Below are 17,496 nucleotides of genomic sequence, written 5' to 3'. Positions count from 1 at the left end.
AAAAATAAATATTCAGCTGTATATTTACCATCGGGCACCTTCTGTCAATCATCCACGTCTGTTTTATTTTACTGGCTTGTGTTCTTCTTCTCCATGCAAAGCTGCAAAATAATGAATATTTAGTGGCATATGGCACAAGGCACTGCGCTTGGACAGTTCGGAAAACTTTGGTTTCTATTCTATTATGCTAATTGCGTCCCCGGGCCGAGCTCCTCATTGGCTGAGTCTCGAACAATTTCATATTTCAGTCGTGACGTCAGGGCGCCTATAAAACTAAGCAATGCTTTTTAACTCGTTGGCTGAAAACCTATCAATCCTAGGGTGGAGTTTTTTTTCTCCCCACAAAGCAACTGTTTGCCCGGGACACGTGCGTGAGCCTCCTGAATTTGGCGCACTAATCCTAAAAGGAGCCACGAAGTGTTAAACGGTAGAAACACAGAGAGCGGCGCTCAGACACCCGCACGCTGGGAAAGAGGGAGGAAACAGCGCTGCTTCAATGCGTCTGTGCAACACAGGCTGAAGAAAAAAAGAAAACGTATCGACTCACAAAACCGCAACCTGCGCTGCGCAATTTGTGCGTAAAAATCTACTTTTTCTCCGGTTTTGGAGAAAACAAGAAAACAAATAAAGAAATCAAGCTGGCTCAGTGCGTGTCTCAACAGCCCACTTTGACAGGTGCTCCTCACCTCCTTTGGAGGACTGTCAACAGCAAGAGGATGGCATCAGAGCTGGCAATGAGCAACTCCGACCTGCCCACCAGTCCCCTGGCCATGGAATATGTTAATGACTTCGATCTGATGAAGTTTGAAGTGAAAAAGGAGCCGGTGGAGCCCGATCGCAGCATCAGCCAGTGCAGCCGCCTGGTCGCCGGGGGATCCCTATCTTCCACCCCGATGAGCACGCCTTGCAGCTCGGTTCCCCCCTCGCCAAGCTTCTCGGCGCCCAGTCCGGGATCAGGGAGCGAGCAAAAGGCGCACTTGGAGGATTTCTACTGGATGACCGGGTACCAACAGCAGTTGAACCCCGAGGCTCTGGGCTTTAGCCCGGAGGACGCCGTAGAGGCGCTGATCAGCAACAGCCACCAGCTCCAGACCTTCGATGGCTACGCCAGGGGACAGCAGTTCGGCGGCGCAGCGGGGCCAGCAGGCACCATGGCCGGGGAGGAGATGGGATCGGCGGCCGCCGTGGTATCCGCGGTCATCGCTGCAGCCGCGGCTCAGAACGGGAACCCACACCACCACCACCACCATCACCACCACCACCACTCAGGGGCACACCATTCCTCCTCCGGGTCCCAATCCAGCGGCGGCGTGGGGGGGAACCACCAGCACCTGCGCTTGGAAGACCGGTTCTCGGACGAGCAGCTGGTGACGATGTCGGTGCGGGAATTGAACCGGCAGCTACGGGGGGTCAGTAAGGAAGAGGTGATCCGCCTGAAACAGAAGAGGAGGACGCTAAAGAACAGGGGCTACGCGCAGTCCTGCCGGTACAAGCGGGTCCAGCAGCGGCACGTCTTGGAGGGCGAGAAGACGCAACTCATTCAGCAGGTGGACCACCTCAAGCAGGAGATCTCCCGGCTGGCCAGGGAGAGGGACGCCTACAAGGAGAAATACGAGAAGCTGATCAGCACCGGCTTCAGAGAAAACGGAGGATCCAGCAGCGACAACAACCCCTCATCCCCGGAGTTTTTCATGTGAGTCTCGGCGCTGAAAAAAAAAGAAAAGTTGTAATAACCGAACCTCGGAAAAGAAACTGGGAGAAAAAAAATACTTTTAATTTGCGTGTTTGATTTGGAGTTATTTTGATAAAGCTGCGATAGTTAAGGACAACAGGGGTTTGCACCTTTCTCTGTTTTAATAGTATTTTGTTTCGGTGTGAGGGGCTTGTTTCATTTAGTTTCTTTTCACCCTTAAAGGATACCGAGTTACACATTTATCCCTGTTTAACGACTTTATAATAATTCAATTTCCACAAATAGTTTAAAGGATTTCTTTCCCATTCGTGATGTTTAATAAAATACATAAAATGACATCACACTTTTCTGTGCATCGTCCATCCTGTCGCCTCCACTCAAAATCACTTTTATGAAATCCAACATTCCTCAGCAACAGCAGCTACATCATCATGGGCATGTATTTTATTTTCCATTGAATGTATTTTTTACATGAAAATCAAATTTTCACATCATCCAAACCCATTTGTCATGTGAAAAGCATCCGAACTCAGTGACAGCAGCTGTCGGGCTGTAAGAGACGCGGAGCCACGCATTGCTGCTCATTTACGGACAGTTTTCTTACTTATTTTATTTTTTCCTTGTGTTTGTCAATGTATGACGATTGTATTGTACCACGAGTTGTTCAGTTTCATTACCTTTTTGGATTTATTTGCAAAGCGTGTGAACAGGTGCATTCATCCATCACTTTGCTTTCACAAAAGTTCCCCGCGAGTGGACCCTTCAACATCTCACAGGCTGGAATAACATCATGGGGGGAAAAAGCAACTTCATGTTCAGCAATGATTTATGTGCTCGCAGATAATATTCTGTCAGGGTGAGAAAGGCTTACAATAGAAGATTTAAAATAGAAGATAAAACAATAGATATTGTTTATTTTTTATTGGCAAATGCAGATAGATTATTGCGATCAACAAGTGGGGGTGAAGATGAAACGCTTTGAATAGAACAGAAGCATTTTCTTGAAATACATTTAAAAAGACCACTTTCTTGTGCAAAAAATCCAAATGATGTGTTGTTAACGTAATAAGGTTTACTCAGAACACTGTGGGTGTTATTCGGTCAATAAACTGTCAACTGCGTGGAAGTGGAAATAATAAGTTCTCCCGCTGCTTTTGCTCGCTCTGCGGAGACAAGTCTTTTGTGATGGTTCCTGAACAGTCAAATCTTTCGTCCGGACAGTACAATGAACTGGCAGATATCGTGCTCACTTTTAAAAATGGAATTTAATAAACGCACTTTTCATAAATAAACCGTCGTGAATGGAAAGCAAATATATTCTTCTGAAAATCTTTGGTATTTTTGTTCGTTTGTTTTCGCATGAGGTTTGTTACTGTGTCTCAGAGACACCTCACACTGTCCCATCTGCACTGCTCCCAGTCCAAACTGAAATATAAAGAAGATAAGTTACACGTTAGATATCCTAAACATCTGTTGGGTTTTGACTGAATCGCGATGCAGATGTTGCGCACAAGGCGCGTTCAACCGCACCAAGATCAGGCTCATTGAACTCCTTTTATTCTTTCACTCAATGTGCGTTTTAATTCTTTTTCCCACTGAGCATCACACGGTGGAATAAGTAATTCAAAGAAAAAAGTAATTAATTTTTCCTATTTGACTTCTCGAGTAATAACAAGGTTCGTTCTCTACTTGTTGCGCAATCAAAGGCGAATAAATACAATACAATAAACGTGAAGAACATCACACTTTTAATGTCAAGTATTGATAATATAAATTCACTTTAGCCCCAGGGTCTCATAGAAACGACCGAATAAATGATTATGAGGGTAAACATTTTTTCCAGTAGGCGAGTTTCATTTAAAATTAACCAAAGACGATCACCTGCACGATTTTGCATAAAAATGTACTTTTGAAAATAGGTATTCTGACGGTATGGAAATAATGGCGTCTTGTGTGTGAGCGTGTGTGTGTGTGTGTGTGTGTGTGTGTGTGTGTGTGTGTGTGTGTGTGAGCGTGTGAGCGTGTGTGTGTGTGTGTGTGAGCGTGTGTGTGTGTGTGTGTGTGTGTGTGAGCGTGTGTGTGTGTGTGTGTGTGTGTGATCGTGTGAGCGTGTGTGTGTGTGTGTGTGAGCGTGTGAGCGTGTGTGTGTGAGTGTGTGAGCGTGTGAGCGTGTGTGTGTGAGTGTGTGAGCGTGTGTGTGTGTGTGTGTGTGAGCGTGTGAGCGTGTGTGTGTGTGTGAGCGTGTGAGCGTGTGTGTGTGTGTGTGTGTGTGTGTGAGCGTGTGAGCGTGTGAGCGTGTGTGTGTGAGCGTGTGAGCGTGTGTGTGTGTGTGTGAGCGTGTGTGTGTGAGCGTGTGAGCGTGTGTGTGTGAGCGTGTGTGTGAGCGTGTGAGCGTGTGAGCGTGTGTGTGTGTGTGTGTGTGTGTGTGTGTGTGAGCGTGTGAGCGTGTGTGTGTGTGTGTGTGTGTGTGTGTGTGTGTGTGTGTGAGCGTGTGAGCGTGTGTGTGTGTGTGTGTGTGTGTGTGTGTGTGAGCGTGTGAGCGTGTGTGTGTGTGTGTGTGTGTGTGTGTGTGTGTGTGTGTGTGAGCGTGTGAGCGTGTGTGGGAGGGTTGTTATCGTTTCCCACTGAGAGACCTTTGCAAGTCTGGGTGCTTGTGCTCTAAATGTAAATATGGAGAGGGTTTTTTGGGGGGGGTAAAATATTGTCTGTGTAGCTCACAAAAACTTTCAAATGCACCACAATGATGGTGTGTCACAGACAAAGACTGTACAAGCTCTGTGTCTCATCTTACATTGTCACACACACACACACACAGAGTCACCTGCCTTGCAAATAGGTCCCTCGAAATCCCAGTGAGGCACAGGATGGAGAGCATCATCCTCTCATGCCTTGAGGAATGATTTTCTCTGTGATTAAAAGTGAGTTTGGGACAGCGTTACAGCATGAGGAATAGATAGAGGGAGAGAGGAGGGGGGGAGAGATACCGGCTTCCTTCCTGCTCCTTTCAGATGATAAACGATCAGAGATGCGTCCTAGCTGAGAGAAGAGGGCCTTTTAGTGAGCATGTGTCCACTAATTTATGGCCTTCCTATCTGGTTAGGTCAATAGAGTGTGCTATTTAATTACATTTGTGTTATAACCTATAAGTGGAGATGCTATTCTTCTTCCACGGCACCCCTCTCTTCTGGGAGGCGGAGGGGGGGTCAGTTGACTTTCCTGTGGAGTCTCAGGCTTTTACTCGGCACTGTCTTACCTCGAGCGTTATGTGACGGACAGGGCGTCTACTTTATGTAATGGTTGGTAGCTCTCCAGCGTGTGCTCCATTACTCGATATGTAAGAATTGTAAAGTGGAAAAGTGCTGATCATTGAACGGGTGGAAATTGAGTGGGACGCTTTCGGCTTATGTGTGTGTGTGTGTGTGTGTGTGTGTGTGTGTGTGTGTGTGTGTGTGTGTGTGTGTGTGTGTGTGTGTGTGTGTGTGTGTGTGTGTTGTGACTTGTGAGCACACCAAGGGGCTGGAGGATTCCGTAGCACTGATGCGCTTCCTGTCTCGAACGGGACAGAAGGCACAGGAAACAATGTCACCGCTGCCTCCACATTTCTCAACCTTTTTCTCTTTCATCTGTTTAGCATGAAAAAGCGAGTACATAAAGAATACAGACACACCACGTTATTAATCTTATCAGTGTGGACTGTAATTCTATTCTCTGGCCCAGCATATTTACTTCTGCACTGTGATCATTTGCAGTCTGTCCAATGATTAGGTTATTAAAGATAATGTAGTTGTCTGCTGTCACAATATTGGACTTTCTCTTTCAGGTCAACTATGGGAAATCACTTTGAAATTTATCAGTATTGACATTCGTATCATCATCAAGTATGTTGTTTTAATGCCTCAAAATGTATAGTACAAAGGACGTGCGCACTTTTAGTTTCTATTCGTGAGAGTGCTCAATAACCAGCCAGCACTGTCTTGTATTTGACCTGGTGGAGAAAGGATGTTAACTAAGTGCATTATATCTATTGGAATGAATCATTGTAGCGTGACATTGTGAATCTTGGAGCTCACGTCAATCAAAAGTATATCTAAATAAAGTCAAATAGGCCCACTTGACTCGATGAATTGATGAATTAATGAATGAATGAATTGAATTGCCCAGAGTGCACAAATAGCTCCTTTATTTTGATTCATCACTGTTAAAATAGTCAGTGTTTCTTTTCTCACATTTAGTGGAGCAGTAAAACTGTTTTTTTCTTTTTTCTTACTACCTAAAAACCCCCGACTGTACTACTAATATATTCAATCCAATATGTTATCATTTCATGACTATTACTGAATCAAAAACTATATGTTTTGTGTTACTAAAAATGATTGCGTAACAATTGGAGCCTTATGTTCCATTTCTTTTCTTCCCAGTAAGTGCTCCTTTTCCCCATGACAAGTGCCCCTAAAGGGTAGAAAACATATTCGCATTCAAAAGAGGAAACAATTTCAATCTCTTCCACTCAATCCGCATCTGCATCACTCCATGCGATAAACATTTACATTTAAATTGATTTAAATCAGCTGCATTTATGTTCCTCTGTGGTCCGTCCATCATAGACCCTCTCTCTTCCTCTGTCTTGCTCGGTGTCCTGAGTTATGTGTCATTTATCTGAAACCCTAATAATTTAACTTGTCCCCTACTGTCGTGGCCGTGCATGTGGTAAGAATGCAGCGGCTGTGAAGCTGCCTCTGTATGTATCTGATCCGCTTTACACGGTGATTTCTTTTCCAGCAAATGGAAGCATGGGCACAGTAGAGTTTATGTGATTGTCTGAATCCAATCCTATAGTCCCGTGTTGAATTGAGATTACTGTGAATGCTCGGCTGTGAAGGAACGTGCATACCTGTAATGTGTCTTGGGTTTGTTGCAGTAGAATTAAGACACTAGATTTGCATATACTTGTATAGGGAGCTCTCCTCAGAATGCATCACTAAAGGGCAATAGATGAAAGCTAATTATGATTTAATTACATGTGATCACAATATTCTGACTCACGGATAAACATAGCTGAGGCTGTGTTGATGTTTTCAACAGTGAGGGGATGTGGTGGGGGGGTGAGGGGGTGTTTAGAAACTAAGGGCATTATGCGACTCTGAGTGTGTCCGTGTCTATGTGTGCGTCTTTAAGCCTTGCACGTGCCCGTGTTTGCGTCATGCAGGGCGGAGCCGAGCCCGACCCCTGTGTGTTTTACCTGCATTTCAATGAGGCGAGAGAGTTGATTTATCCCTCTGCTGCAGTAAGACGCTCTCTCTCGCTCTCTCTTTATGTCTCTCTCTCTCTCTCTCTCTCTCTCTCTCTCTCTCTCTCTCTCTCTCTCTCTCTCTCTCTCTCTCTCTCTCTCTCTCTCTCTCTCTCAGCCAGTCAAACAGACATTGATCTCTTAGCCCGGCAAGGTGACCCACCGTGTTGTTCAGCTTTTGCAAAGTCTCTGCTCTTCCTTTCATTTGTACCTGGGAAAGACCTTGACCCCACACACTGCTGCCACATAGCAGCGCTGTGCACGCCGGCCCCACTTCTCCCGTATCAGGGACAGAGTGCGCATAGTAGACACGTGTGTGCAAGTATGTGTCCCAGCGGGAGTGTGCAAGTACGTGAATCTCAGCCTATGTGTGTGCTTGAATGTTCCTCTGTGTGTGCTGTGTTTATTAAGCACCGTTTGTCTTTTACCGGTAGCTGAGTGTGATTGTGTGCAGATTGATTTATATGTGGCTGCAAAGGTACATTCTCATGTGAGAGTCTTGTGTGCCCATGTTGATGTGTGGGAGCATTCGTCTTTGCTGAGAGCTCCTCTATAGCTAAATGGGTCAGAGTCCATTTGGCCTCAGTGTGAATCAGGTTACAGGGAAATGAATGGTCCTCATTGTTGGAAAAAGATGTACTTTGTTGCTCCTTTGCCTCAATTTCATTCTACCGGAAGGCAGCGAAAGGCTTTTCAGAACGATCGTTTTTTAAATTTTTTTAAAGCAGGTTTCCAAACGGTGGTCCATAACATGTGGTCGTATGTACGCTCACATGGGTGCATATTTTATTTACTCTTACAAACATTGCTGTCTGATGGATTAAATCCAGACATTTGTGAACACTGTATAGTTAAATAAATAATTACAGTGTTTAATAAATTATTGCTATAACGTAACGTTTCAACTTACAATTTATTTTAGATACTTTTTATGTGTATTGTTTTTGCTTTTTAAATACTGGAAGGTGTGTGTGTGTGTGCGTGTCTGTTGAAATATCTCACCGATTTTATTCACAATTTCCTAAATGGTTATTCTGAATTGTTGGCTTTGTATTTCAGTGAATGAAATCAGCTTTTATGCGTAACGGTTTGAAAGAAATATGATTGCCAAAAATGTCGCGCAAAGTTGTATTGGCTTTTGTAAAAAGACTAATATTAGTCTAATTAGACTAATATTAATATTATGTTCAAATGTTTCCTGTTTTGTTGTATCACGCTCTGGGTTTTTAAAACACATTTCTGTTTCTTTTTTTTACAGGACGTCGAGAAAATTCCTCCATCTGTGATCGAGAGCTATGACTCTTCTGTCCCACTATCCTGGAGTATCAGGTAACTTGATCTTCTCTGGTCTTCATCTTCGGCACTTTGCTTTCCAACACAAATTAATATATAACATTTACGTTGTTAAAATATTTCAAACCTCTTTCAAATTGAATAAATATAAAAAGATTAAATAAAGTACCAAACATTTAGTGATTGAAAAGTGATCTAAATTTCTTCAATATATTTATCAAAACTCAGCACATAATGTTCAAACTAAGCTTAAAAAAATATTGTGATGAATAACTGATCCACTACAATGAGGTCGTCAGAATGAACTTGGATTGGATGTTAGAGATGTTTTGGATTCATCTATATATTCGATTCAACATCCCAAAAATCAAAAATCAAAAACAAAAATGCATCTGAGAACATTTAAAATTACTCAAAATTTCATTGTTTTTAATTACTTGATGCCAAAGTTGTCAGTGACGTAGAAATATTTACATTCCTTTCATTCAAAAGAAAACACCTCAAACAGGAGTCTTACATATTTGCTCCTTGACATCTCAAAATGTTCAATATTAGTTAGTACATTTGACCAAAGTAAGTATAATGCCTCAAACATAAAGTAAGATTGTTGCATCTTTCCTCTGGGTGAAATTAAACCACCGCCTTTTTTATTGATTTCCTTTTATAAGGAACCACTCATTTGGGACAGTAGATATCAGGAACAGTTTCATTATTAGATCTTTTTCTTGCTTCTCATTTAACTCTCCAAACACTCGGCCAACCTTTGATGTGTGCGGTGTTATGCGTTTCTGCAGCTTTAGGGCTCTGACAGCGCTGTTTGATTGACAGGAGAGCGACACCGGCTCTGCTCATGGGATTAGGCCAAAACTTTTGCCTTGACCCTTTGACCCCTTTCACTTTCTCAGCTCTCTCTGCGGAGACAAACGTTGGACATCATTTTGTATTTCTGGCAGACACGCAGATGGACGGATGGTGCGATAGCAGAGGAGGATGCTGCATTGAGGGAAGGAAAAGCGAAAGCGACATTGTCGTGCTCTAAAGTTGGTGGTTAGAAAATAGCTGGAGAGGATGGGTGGATGTAAAGAGTCAAGGCAAAGTTAGGGAAGGAGTTAAGGGACGGAGGACAGGACGGCACCAGGAATTGTGCGCAAACATTCACTCCAGGGTGAGAGAAGGCGATCGAGGGAATGGAGGGAAGGCTTGAGGAAATGGAGGAAAGGAGTGAGGAAATGGAGGAAAGGAGTGAGGAAATGGAGGAAAGGAGTGAGGAAATGGAGGAAAGGAGTGAGGAAATGGAGGAAAGGAGTGAGGGAATGGAGGGAAGGAGTGAGGGAATGGAGGGAAGGATTGAGGGAATGGAGGAAGAGAGCGAGGGAATGAAGGAAAGGAGTGAGGGAATGGAGGAAAGGAGTGAGGGAATGGAGGGAAGGATTGAGGGAATGGAGGAAGAGAGCGAGGGAATGAAGGAAAGGAGTGAGGGAACGAAGGGGAGGATTGAGGGGATGGAGGAAAGGAGCGAGGGAATGGAGGGAAGGATTGAGGGGATGGAGGGAAAGATTGAGGGAATGGAGGAAGGGAGCGAGGGAATAGAGGGAAGGAGTGATGGAATGGAGGAAGGGAGTGAGGAAATGGAGGAAAGGAGTGAGGAAATGGAGGAAAGGAGTGAGGAAATGGAGGAAAGGAGTGAGGGAATGGAGGAAAGGAGTGAGGAAATGGAGGAAAGGAGTGAGGGAATGGAGGGAAGGAGTGAGGGAATGGAGGGAAGGATTGAGGGAATGGAGGAAGAGAGCGAGGGAATGAAGGAAAGGAGTGAGGGAACGAAGGGGAGGATTGAGGGGATGGAGGAAAGGAGCGAGGGAATAGAGGGAAGGAGTGAGGGGATGGAGGGAAAGATTGAGGGAATGGAGGAAAGGAGCGAGGGAATGGAGGGAAGGATTGAGGGAATGGAGGAAAGGAGCGAGGGAATGGAGGGAAGGATTGAGGGGATGGAGGGAAAGATTGAGGGAATGGAGGAAGGGAGCGAGGGAATAGAGGGAAGGAGTGAGGGAATGGAGGAAGGGAGCGAGGGAATAGAGGGAAGGAGTGAGGGAATGGAGGAAGGGAGCGAGGGAATAGAGGGAAGGAGTGAGGGAATGGAGGAAGGGAGCGAGGGAATGGAGGGAAGGAGTGAGGGAATGGAGGGAAGGATTGAGGGAATGGAGGAAGAGAGCGAGGGAATGAAGGAAAGGAGTGAGGGAATGGAGGAAAGGAGTGAGGGAATGGAGGGAAGGATTGAGGGAATGGAGGAAGAGAGCGAGGGAATGAAGGAAAGGAGTGAGGGAACGAAGGGGAGGATTGAGGGGATGGAGGAAAGGAGCGAGGGAATGGAGGGAAGGATTGAGGGGATGGAGGGAAAGATTGAGGGAATGGAGGAAGGGAGCGAGGGAATAGAGGGAAGGAGTGAGGGAATGGAGGAAGGGAGTGAGGAAATGGAGGAAAGGAGTGAGGAAATGGAGGAAAGGAGTGAGGAAATGGAGGAAAGGAGTGAGGGAATGGAGGAAAGGAGTGAGGAAATGGAGGAAAGGAGTGAGGGAATGGAGGGAAGGAGTGAGGGAATGGAGGGAAGGATTGAGGGAATGGAGGAAGAGAGCGAGGGAATGAAGGAAAGGAGTGAGGGAATGGAGGAAAGGAGTGAGGAAATGGAGGAAAGGAGTGAGGGAATGGAGGGAAGGATTGAGGGAATGGAGGAAGAGAGCGAGGGAATGAAGGAAAGGAGTGAGGGAACGAAGGGGAGGATTGAGGGGATGGAGGAAAGGAGCGAGGGAATAGAGGGAAGGAGTGAGGGGATGGAGGGAAAGATTGAGGGAATGGAGGAAAGGAGCGAGGGAATGGAGGGAAGGATTGAGGGGATGGAGGGAAAGATTGAGGGAATGGAGGAAGGGAGCGAGGGAATAGAGGGAAGGAGTGAGGGAATGGAGGAAGGGAGCGAGGGAATAGAGGGAAGGAGTGAGGGAATGGAGGAAGGGAGCGAGGGAATAGAGGGAAGGAGTGAGGGAATGGAGGAAGGGAGCGAGGGAATGGAGGGAAGGAGTGAGGGAATGGAGGAAGGGAGCGAGGGAATGGAGGGAAGGATTGAGGAGATGGAGGGAAAGATTGAGGGAATGGAGGAAGGGAGCGAGGGAATAGAGGGAAGGAGTGAGGGAATCGAGGAAGGGAGCGAGGGAATAGAGGGAAGGAGTGAGGGAATGGAGGAAGGGAGCGAGGGAATAGAGGGAAGGAGTGAGGGAATCGAGGAAGGGAGCGAGGGAATAGAGGGAAGGAGTGAGGGAATGGAGGAAGGGAGCGAGGGAATAGAGGGAAGGAGTGAGGGAATGGAGGAAGGGAGCGAGGGAATGGAGGAAGGGAGCGAGGGAATTGAGGGAAGGAGTGAGGGAATGGAGGGAAGGAGTGAGGGAATGGAGGGAAGGATTGAGGGGATGGAGGGAAAGATTGAGGGAATGGAGGAAGGGAGCGAGGGAATAGAGGGAAGGAGTGAGGGAATGGAGGAAGGGAGCGAGGGAATAGAGGGAAGGAGTGAGGGAATGGAGGAAGGGAGCGAGGGAATGGAGGGAAGGAGTGAGGGAATGGAGGAAGGGAGCGAGGGAATGGAGGGAAGGAGTGAGGGAATGGAGGAAGGGAGCGAGGGAATGGAGGGAAGGAGTGAGGGAATGGAGGAAGGGAGCGAGGGAATGGAGGGAATGAGTGAGGGAATGGAGGAAGGGAGCGAGGGAATGGAGGAAGCGAGGGGTGGCAGCAGGGCTCCGGGCCGTGGATGCAGACAGACAGGCAGGGTAACCAGAGGCAGGCGGTGACCTTCTCTGCTGCTGGATGATCGAAGGCTTTATTTAAAGGCCTGGTCAATGCAGGGTGCTGCTGAGGTATCAGCCTCGCAGCCAGGCGACTCATCACCACTGTAATACAACTCTCTAAACCTAACCCCCCCCACCCCCCCACCACACACACACACAGAACAGGACAGCACACTCTCTGGACACCTTAGGTTCTGCACAGAACAGTCGAGAGGCTGGACGGAGGAAACTACAGCCTCAGCTAATTTTACTGTGCAGTAGACAGTATACTCGACTTTCCTCATGCGCTCAGCATTGTGAAGCGCATGCTTGTTTTGCCTTTGCTGTGCACTCTGCATACTGCTGACCAATTACACAAACCCGATAATGCGTGGTTGTGACGCTCTAATACAGCGAGGAGTGAAGAGTAAAAGAAAAAATGGCAGAATGCAGGTTGCAAAAGTACACCTGCATCTATATATGTGTGTTACTGGAATGGAGCATGTGTTTGTGCGCTCGCGTGTGTGTGAGACACCTGCATGCTTCAGCACATTCTGGCTGCCAGGAGCTCTGAGGTCACAGGCAGGGGGGGTGGAGAGGGCACATTAGAGGAATCTTCAGAGCCCCCACCCAGCCACCACGCCTCCATGATCCTTACCCCTGCACATCCCACCAGCCCTCGCTTTTCTCTCTCTCTCTCTCTCTCTCTTTCTCACTCTCTCTCCCCCAATATTCCCCGTCACCCCTCCACCGCCTGCTCCTACTCGTCCACCCCTGTCGCGGTGACGGGGTGAGTCGGCCGCACGGACGCAAGGTGCCTCTGTGGCTGACAGCGGCGGGTCAGGTTTTTGTGCACGGCAGAGGAGGAAGGACAGATGCACACAGACGCATCGAGGTGTGTAAGAAGAAGAGAGAGAGAGAGAGAGAGCACGTGTTCAGGTGCTGTGAAACACAATGCAATCGCATGTTGGCTGCTTTCAAAGCTAAAAAAATACAACTATTGATGAACAATATCAATGCTGTCCATGCAGATGATTGATGATAATGCTTATTATTGTTTTCGACTCCTTACTAAATACTTCTAAAATGAACAAAATAGACAATGAAACCATATGTCATTATCTTTGAACAGGATTTAAGAAAATGAAAAATAAGCCGCCACCTCCCGTTAATTAAAACATTGAATATTCATGTGAAAAACACTGCGGCTGCGTTGGGTTATTTTGTGTTTTGCAGCGACTCGGATTTGCTTCTTTACACACTTCTCTACGCAGACACTGCACAGGATATATATAATCGCTAGCTGCTCGATGTGAGACTCGTTACGCCGGACAGTCTTGATAGCCACACAGAAGTCATCCCTCAATCCAGAAAATCCAAACGACAAGGAGGATGTGAACAAGATGAATGCTCATTATTAGGCCTGTTCTGAAAAATAGATTTGAGTTCTGGATGAGAAATAACAAAAAGGAAAGATGTGTCACTCACTAGAGTTAAAGATACACAAAGCGAACGCAGAACAACTGTGTTTAGGTTTGGATTGTTTTTAGAAATGTTATATGTGTTTTTACTTTTTCTTACAACAGACAAGACAATAGTTGTGGAGAAAACTGCACCCTGGAGCCAAACATCTTACAACAGCGCGCTCCTCTTTTCAACTTATGTTAATATACAACTTTCTCTCTGATATTTCAGTTGTTTAAGCCTGGATTGTGTTTTTTATTCAAACATAATTAGTAGTAAAGCTTCTACCACTGTGTGTATGCATGAGAATGTGTGTTCGAGAGCCTCCGAGCCATCGTGTCCTCGGGTTGTGACTGTGTGTTCACAGCGTGATTGAGGAAGGAACTGGAGCCGGAGGTTAGTGTGATGAAATGTATTCCCCTGTATCACCGCAGCCAGCTGCCCAGGGCCGTCCCCTCCCCCTGCAGCCTCCTTCCCCTCTCACACACACACACACACACACACTTCCTCGCTCCCCTCGCGTTACCGTCCCCTCCTCTCTCTTCCCTGCGGTGACTGCCCAATGCTAGCTGCTTAGCGCCGCGCTCGGCGCCTAATTGAATTCCAGCACTCCGGCGTTAGCTCCCGATGCTACAGAGATGTTAACCCGGCACAATACCAACAGTCCTCAGGACGTGTTTCAGCACCCAGCTCCTAAAGAGAAAATGAGAGCTAAGCTCGCTCTGGCAGCACATGATTTATTCAGAGCTCCAAACTATGTCTTCTGTATCCCCTAAAGGGTCGTCTTTTATAGCCATGAGCGAATCCGCACTTCACATAGCCACATGCAGCACATGCAGAATACGTATTGTGGCTGCGCAGACTGAGTGTGTGTGTGTTTCCTCACGCTTCCACTGAAGTGAATCTATTGTTCCTTATATAAATGGGTCCGGTGGTCTCTCTGCATCCATATTGCCGTCCATCCCCTCCCCCTGACACCCTCACTTTTATTCCCCAGCTCTCAAACACTGGCTCTGGGCTTTAATGGCACATATTTCCTGGGCCCAGCTGAAACGGGATGCATCTTCTCCTTGTTAGCTTGATAAATAACCAGGCTGCTGGGAAAGTGCTGAATTTCAGCTTTCAGCCTCTAAATTTTGCTGGATGACATTTATTTTAAGTGCTCAGAAGGAGCTAACTAATACAGTCAAATAAATAAGGAGTAGGAAGGGAAGGTGCAGAGGTGCCCAACCCCCCAGCACCCTCCTTAACTGTTAATACACCAGCATTTATATATGAAATATGCAAACCCGCAAAAATATTCAATACACCGAGGTGGAGCACACTTAGCTTCTCAATAGATGCTTCTGTTGTTTGCCAAACCGTGAAATCATCTTGTCCCATTATTGGTACGACTCCCTTAGAGGTCAAGTGTTGCAGGTAGATCGATCGGCTCCATGCTCCTCTATCTGCTGTCTGCCTTTGTCCCTCCTCTCTGACTCTCTCATTCTGTCTCGAGGATTCTGTGTTTCATCAGAAAAAGAGATTATTGGGGGCGGCAAAATGGTGTTGGATCACAGCGTAAAACATTAAAATACTCAAATCTGAAATCCATAGTTCAGGTTTGTGAGTAAGCAGCTCATCAATGGATTGCAATTTCAATATCTTTATCTTGTTGGTGGAAAAAACCCTGATTGTTGCAGAAAATACAAGAAAAGATTTGTTTCTGAGCTAAAACGCTTTTCGCAAATATCCTGAGAACAACGTTTGGAAAGCATTCCCTTTTTGTGTGACTAAATCTATACTTACATTACATTGACTGCAGAACATTCTGTTTCACAATTTTGAACTCACAAAGCCAGAGATGACTTTACATTAAGAAAAAGCATTTGTCACATGACAGCAGCAAAAGCAAAGCAATAAATGTGTTTTACTGCCGGTACATAAACCAGGAACACCAGAGGATGTCGGCAGAATATACATAGCACTACTGATGATGACAACCACTGTCAACAGTCAAAACCTGCAAAATTAAACTAAAGTCTGCCTCGCAATCAGTTGCATGTCACTACACAGACAGACACACACATTGTTTGATGCTTTTGCTTCCTAACATCAAAGATGTATCCAAGTATTTCGTTCTGCAAATCCATGCAAGCTGCATGCACACGAACAAAGATACACACACACACACATGCACACATAGCTTGTGTAAGACACAACACAACAAAATGGCTTTGGCAGAGACACCTCATACATTATCTTAACAATGTACAGTGCGGTGAATAAAAAGGTCAGTCGTTGAGAACTGACTCCCAGTAACAATAAGATGCAGGAGCTGAGCAGTGCAGGCCGTTCAGTCAGCATGCTGCTGATGAACGCTGAGAGGAGGAAAACCATGTGGGAAACAGTGATAGATTCCACTGGAAGCTGTGTGTGTGTTGTGCCCATTCAGTGTTTATTGGGGACTGTTGTGAAACATAACAATAGATTTCCTTAGTCTATCGATATGGATTGTACGTTTTTCCCTTTTGCCCTCTGCCTCACTTTGATAAATGTATTTTATTACAACAACATTTTGCTTTTAAAGAACGTGGCGAGCTGATATTTGTTTTTTTCAAAGCGATGCTTTTATTAGACCAATCCTACTCTCGTCAGCATCAACCTCTCGCTCTGCAGATGCGACGCAAGAAATGCGTGTTTCCGTTTGCAAAGCAGAGGTTTAATTTTCCGGGTGTATTTATCACACGCTGTCATGTTGCGGTCACATGACCACATGAACCACTGCCAGCAATTAAGGCTGATAAATCACTCATTTACAGGAAGAGAAGGAGGTGCAGAGTTGGGCAAAGAGGAAACGAGGGGGTGACAAGAGAGCGGGAGAGGAATAATGAATTGCCGGTAGCCCTTCACAGATATTTTATTCTTTCATATTTTAAACCGTGATCTTGAATGTTATTGTGTTTGGGCAGTGTAGTATGAACTGTTGCCAGTGAGGCTCATTGACTCCTACAGGCAGAGACAAAGAGACAGATGGTTGTCGTTTGTGTGGTTTACTGTGATTGTGACCCGACTGCACTACTTTATTTACTGTTGGAGTCGGAGCACGTGTTCACGTGTGCAGCTGAGTGCACGACCGTACAAGCAAACGCATTGGTGTCACGACAAAGAAAGAGATGCAGAAAAACTCTCCGTACACAACCGCCACTTCCCTTTCTCTCGCTCTCTCTCTTGGGTTACTGCTGATGGATTTCCCCTCAGTCTAAACAGGAGAGCAAACAAATTGATGGCTCTGCATGCAGCAATTGCACCCACCAAACAAGGTTGGGATTTCATTATCAACATCTTTTTCATGCATCCTTTCAGAACTAGCGAGTGTGAATTCGGACCTGATGGCATAGAAATTTAGACACAGCACCTAACTGTGAGCATAAGTTGCTGATCAGACACAAGTCCTACTCCCGGGATGTGATCTAACCTACGCAGCGTCCGTATAAGTTACATCAGAGTGTGTGTTTTAGTGGCCGGGGTCAGTGCTCTGCATTGTCTCAGCTTGCCCACTCACTTGAAATGGCTGATTAAAGATTCATGATAAGAGAAGAAGAAAAAAGGGTGTGAAAACAACATTTTAAATGGGCTGAAGAGGACAAGGAAAGAAGAAAAAGTCTTTGTGTGCGTGTATGCGTGCAGTAAGGTTGTACTCCACAGAGGCAGGACTCTTCTGTCCACGGTCTATATTTATAAACTGAATGTGTGCGCCAGCAGCAGCAATTCTATGCTGGGAAATAAGTTGTGTACACATTAACCACAGTAGAATACAAAGTCAACACTGTGAAGTGTTGCCAAAGCTGCTCTTGCAGAGAGAAAATATATATTTTCCTCATGTTTTCCAGCAGGGAGGACAGTGGGACCTTTGCTGCTTACTTGCTTTCTAGTAACATCAGTGAAGCTAAAGCTTTGTAAGAATGATTACA

The 17,496-nt window shown here is 45.8% G+C and overlaps 1 protein-coding gene across 1 annotated transcript in view; it reads left to right on the top strand.

Moving 5' to 3' along the window:
* Positions 1-514: 514 nt before the first annotated feature.
* Positions 515-17,496, top strand: part of LOC120812776 (transcription factor Maf-like) — a 42,573-nt gene continuing 25,591 nt past the window's right edge. The window contains exons 1-2 of the mRNA XM_040168981.2: positions 515-1,693; positions 8,239-8,309. Coding sequence (XP_040024915.2) covers positions 717-1,693; positions 8,239-8,266 — 1,005 coding nt within the window. The 5' untranslated portion in view covers positions 515-716 and the 3' untranslated portion in view covers positions 8,267-8,309. The remainder of the gene's footprint in view (positions 1,694-8,238; positions 8,310-17,496) is intronic.

The sequence above is a fragment of the Gasterosteus aculeatus genome, chromosome Y (genome assembly GCF_964276395.1).
Source record: "Gasterosteus aculeatus chromosome Y, fGasAcu3.hap1.1, whole genome shotgun sequence".
NCBI classification, from domain to species: Eukaryota; Metazoa; Chordata; class Actinopteri; order Perciformes; family Gasterosteidae; genus Gasterosteus; species Gasterosteus aculeatus.
Note: the sequence above shows the minus strand (reverse complement) of the source record. Positions and strands in the feature narration are given on the sequence as shown.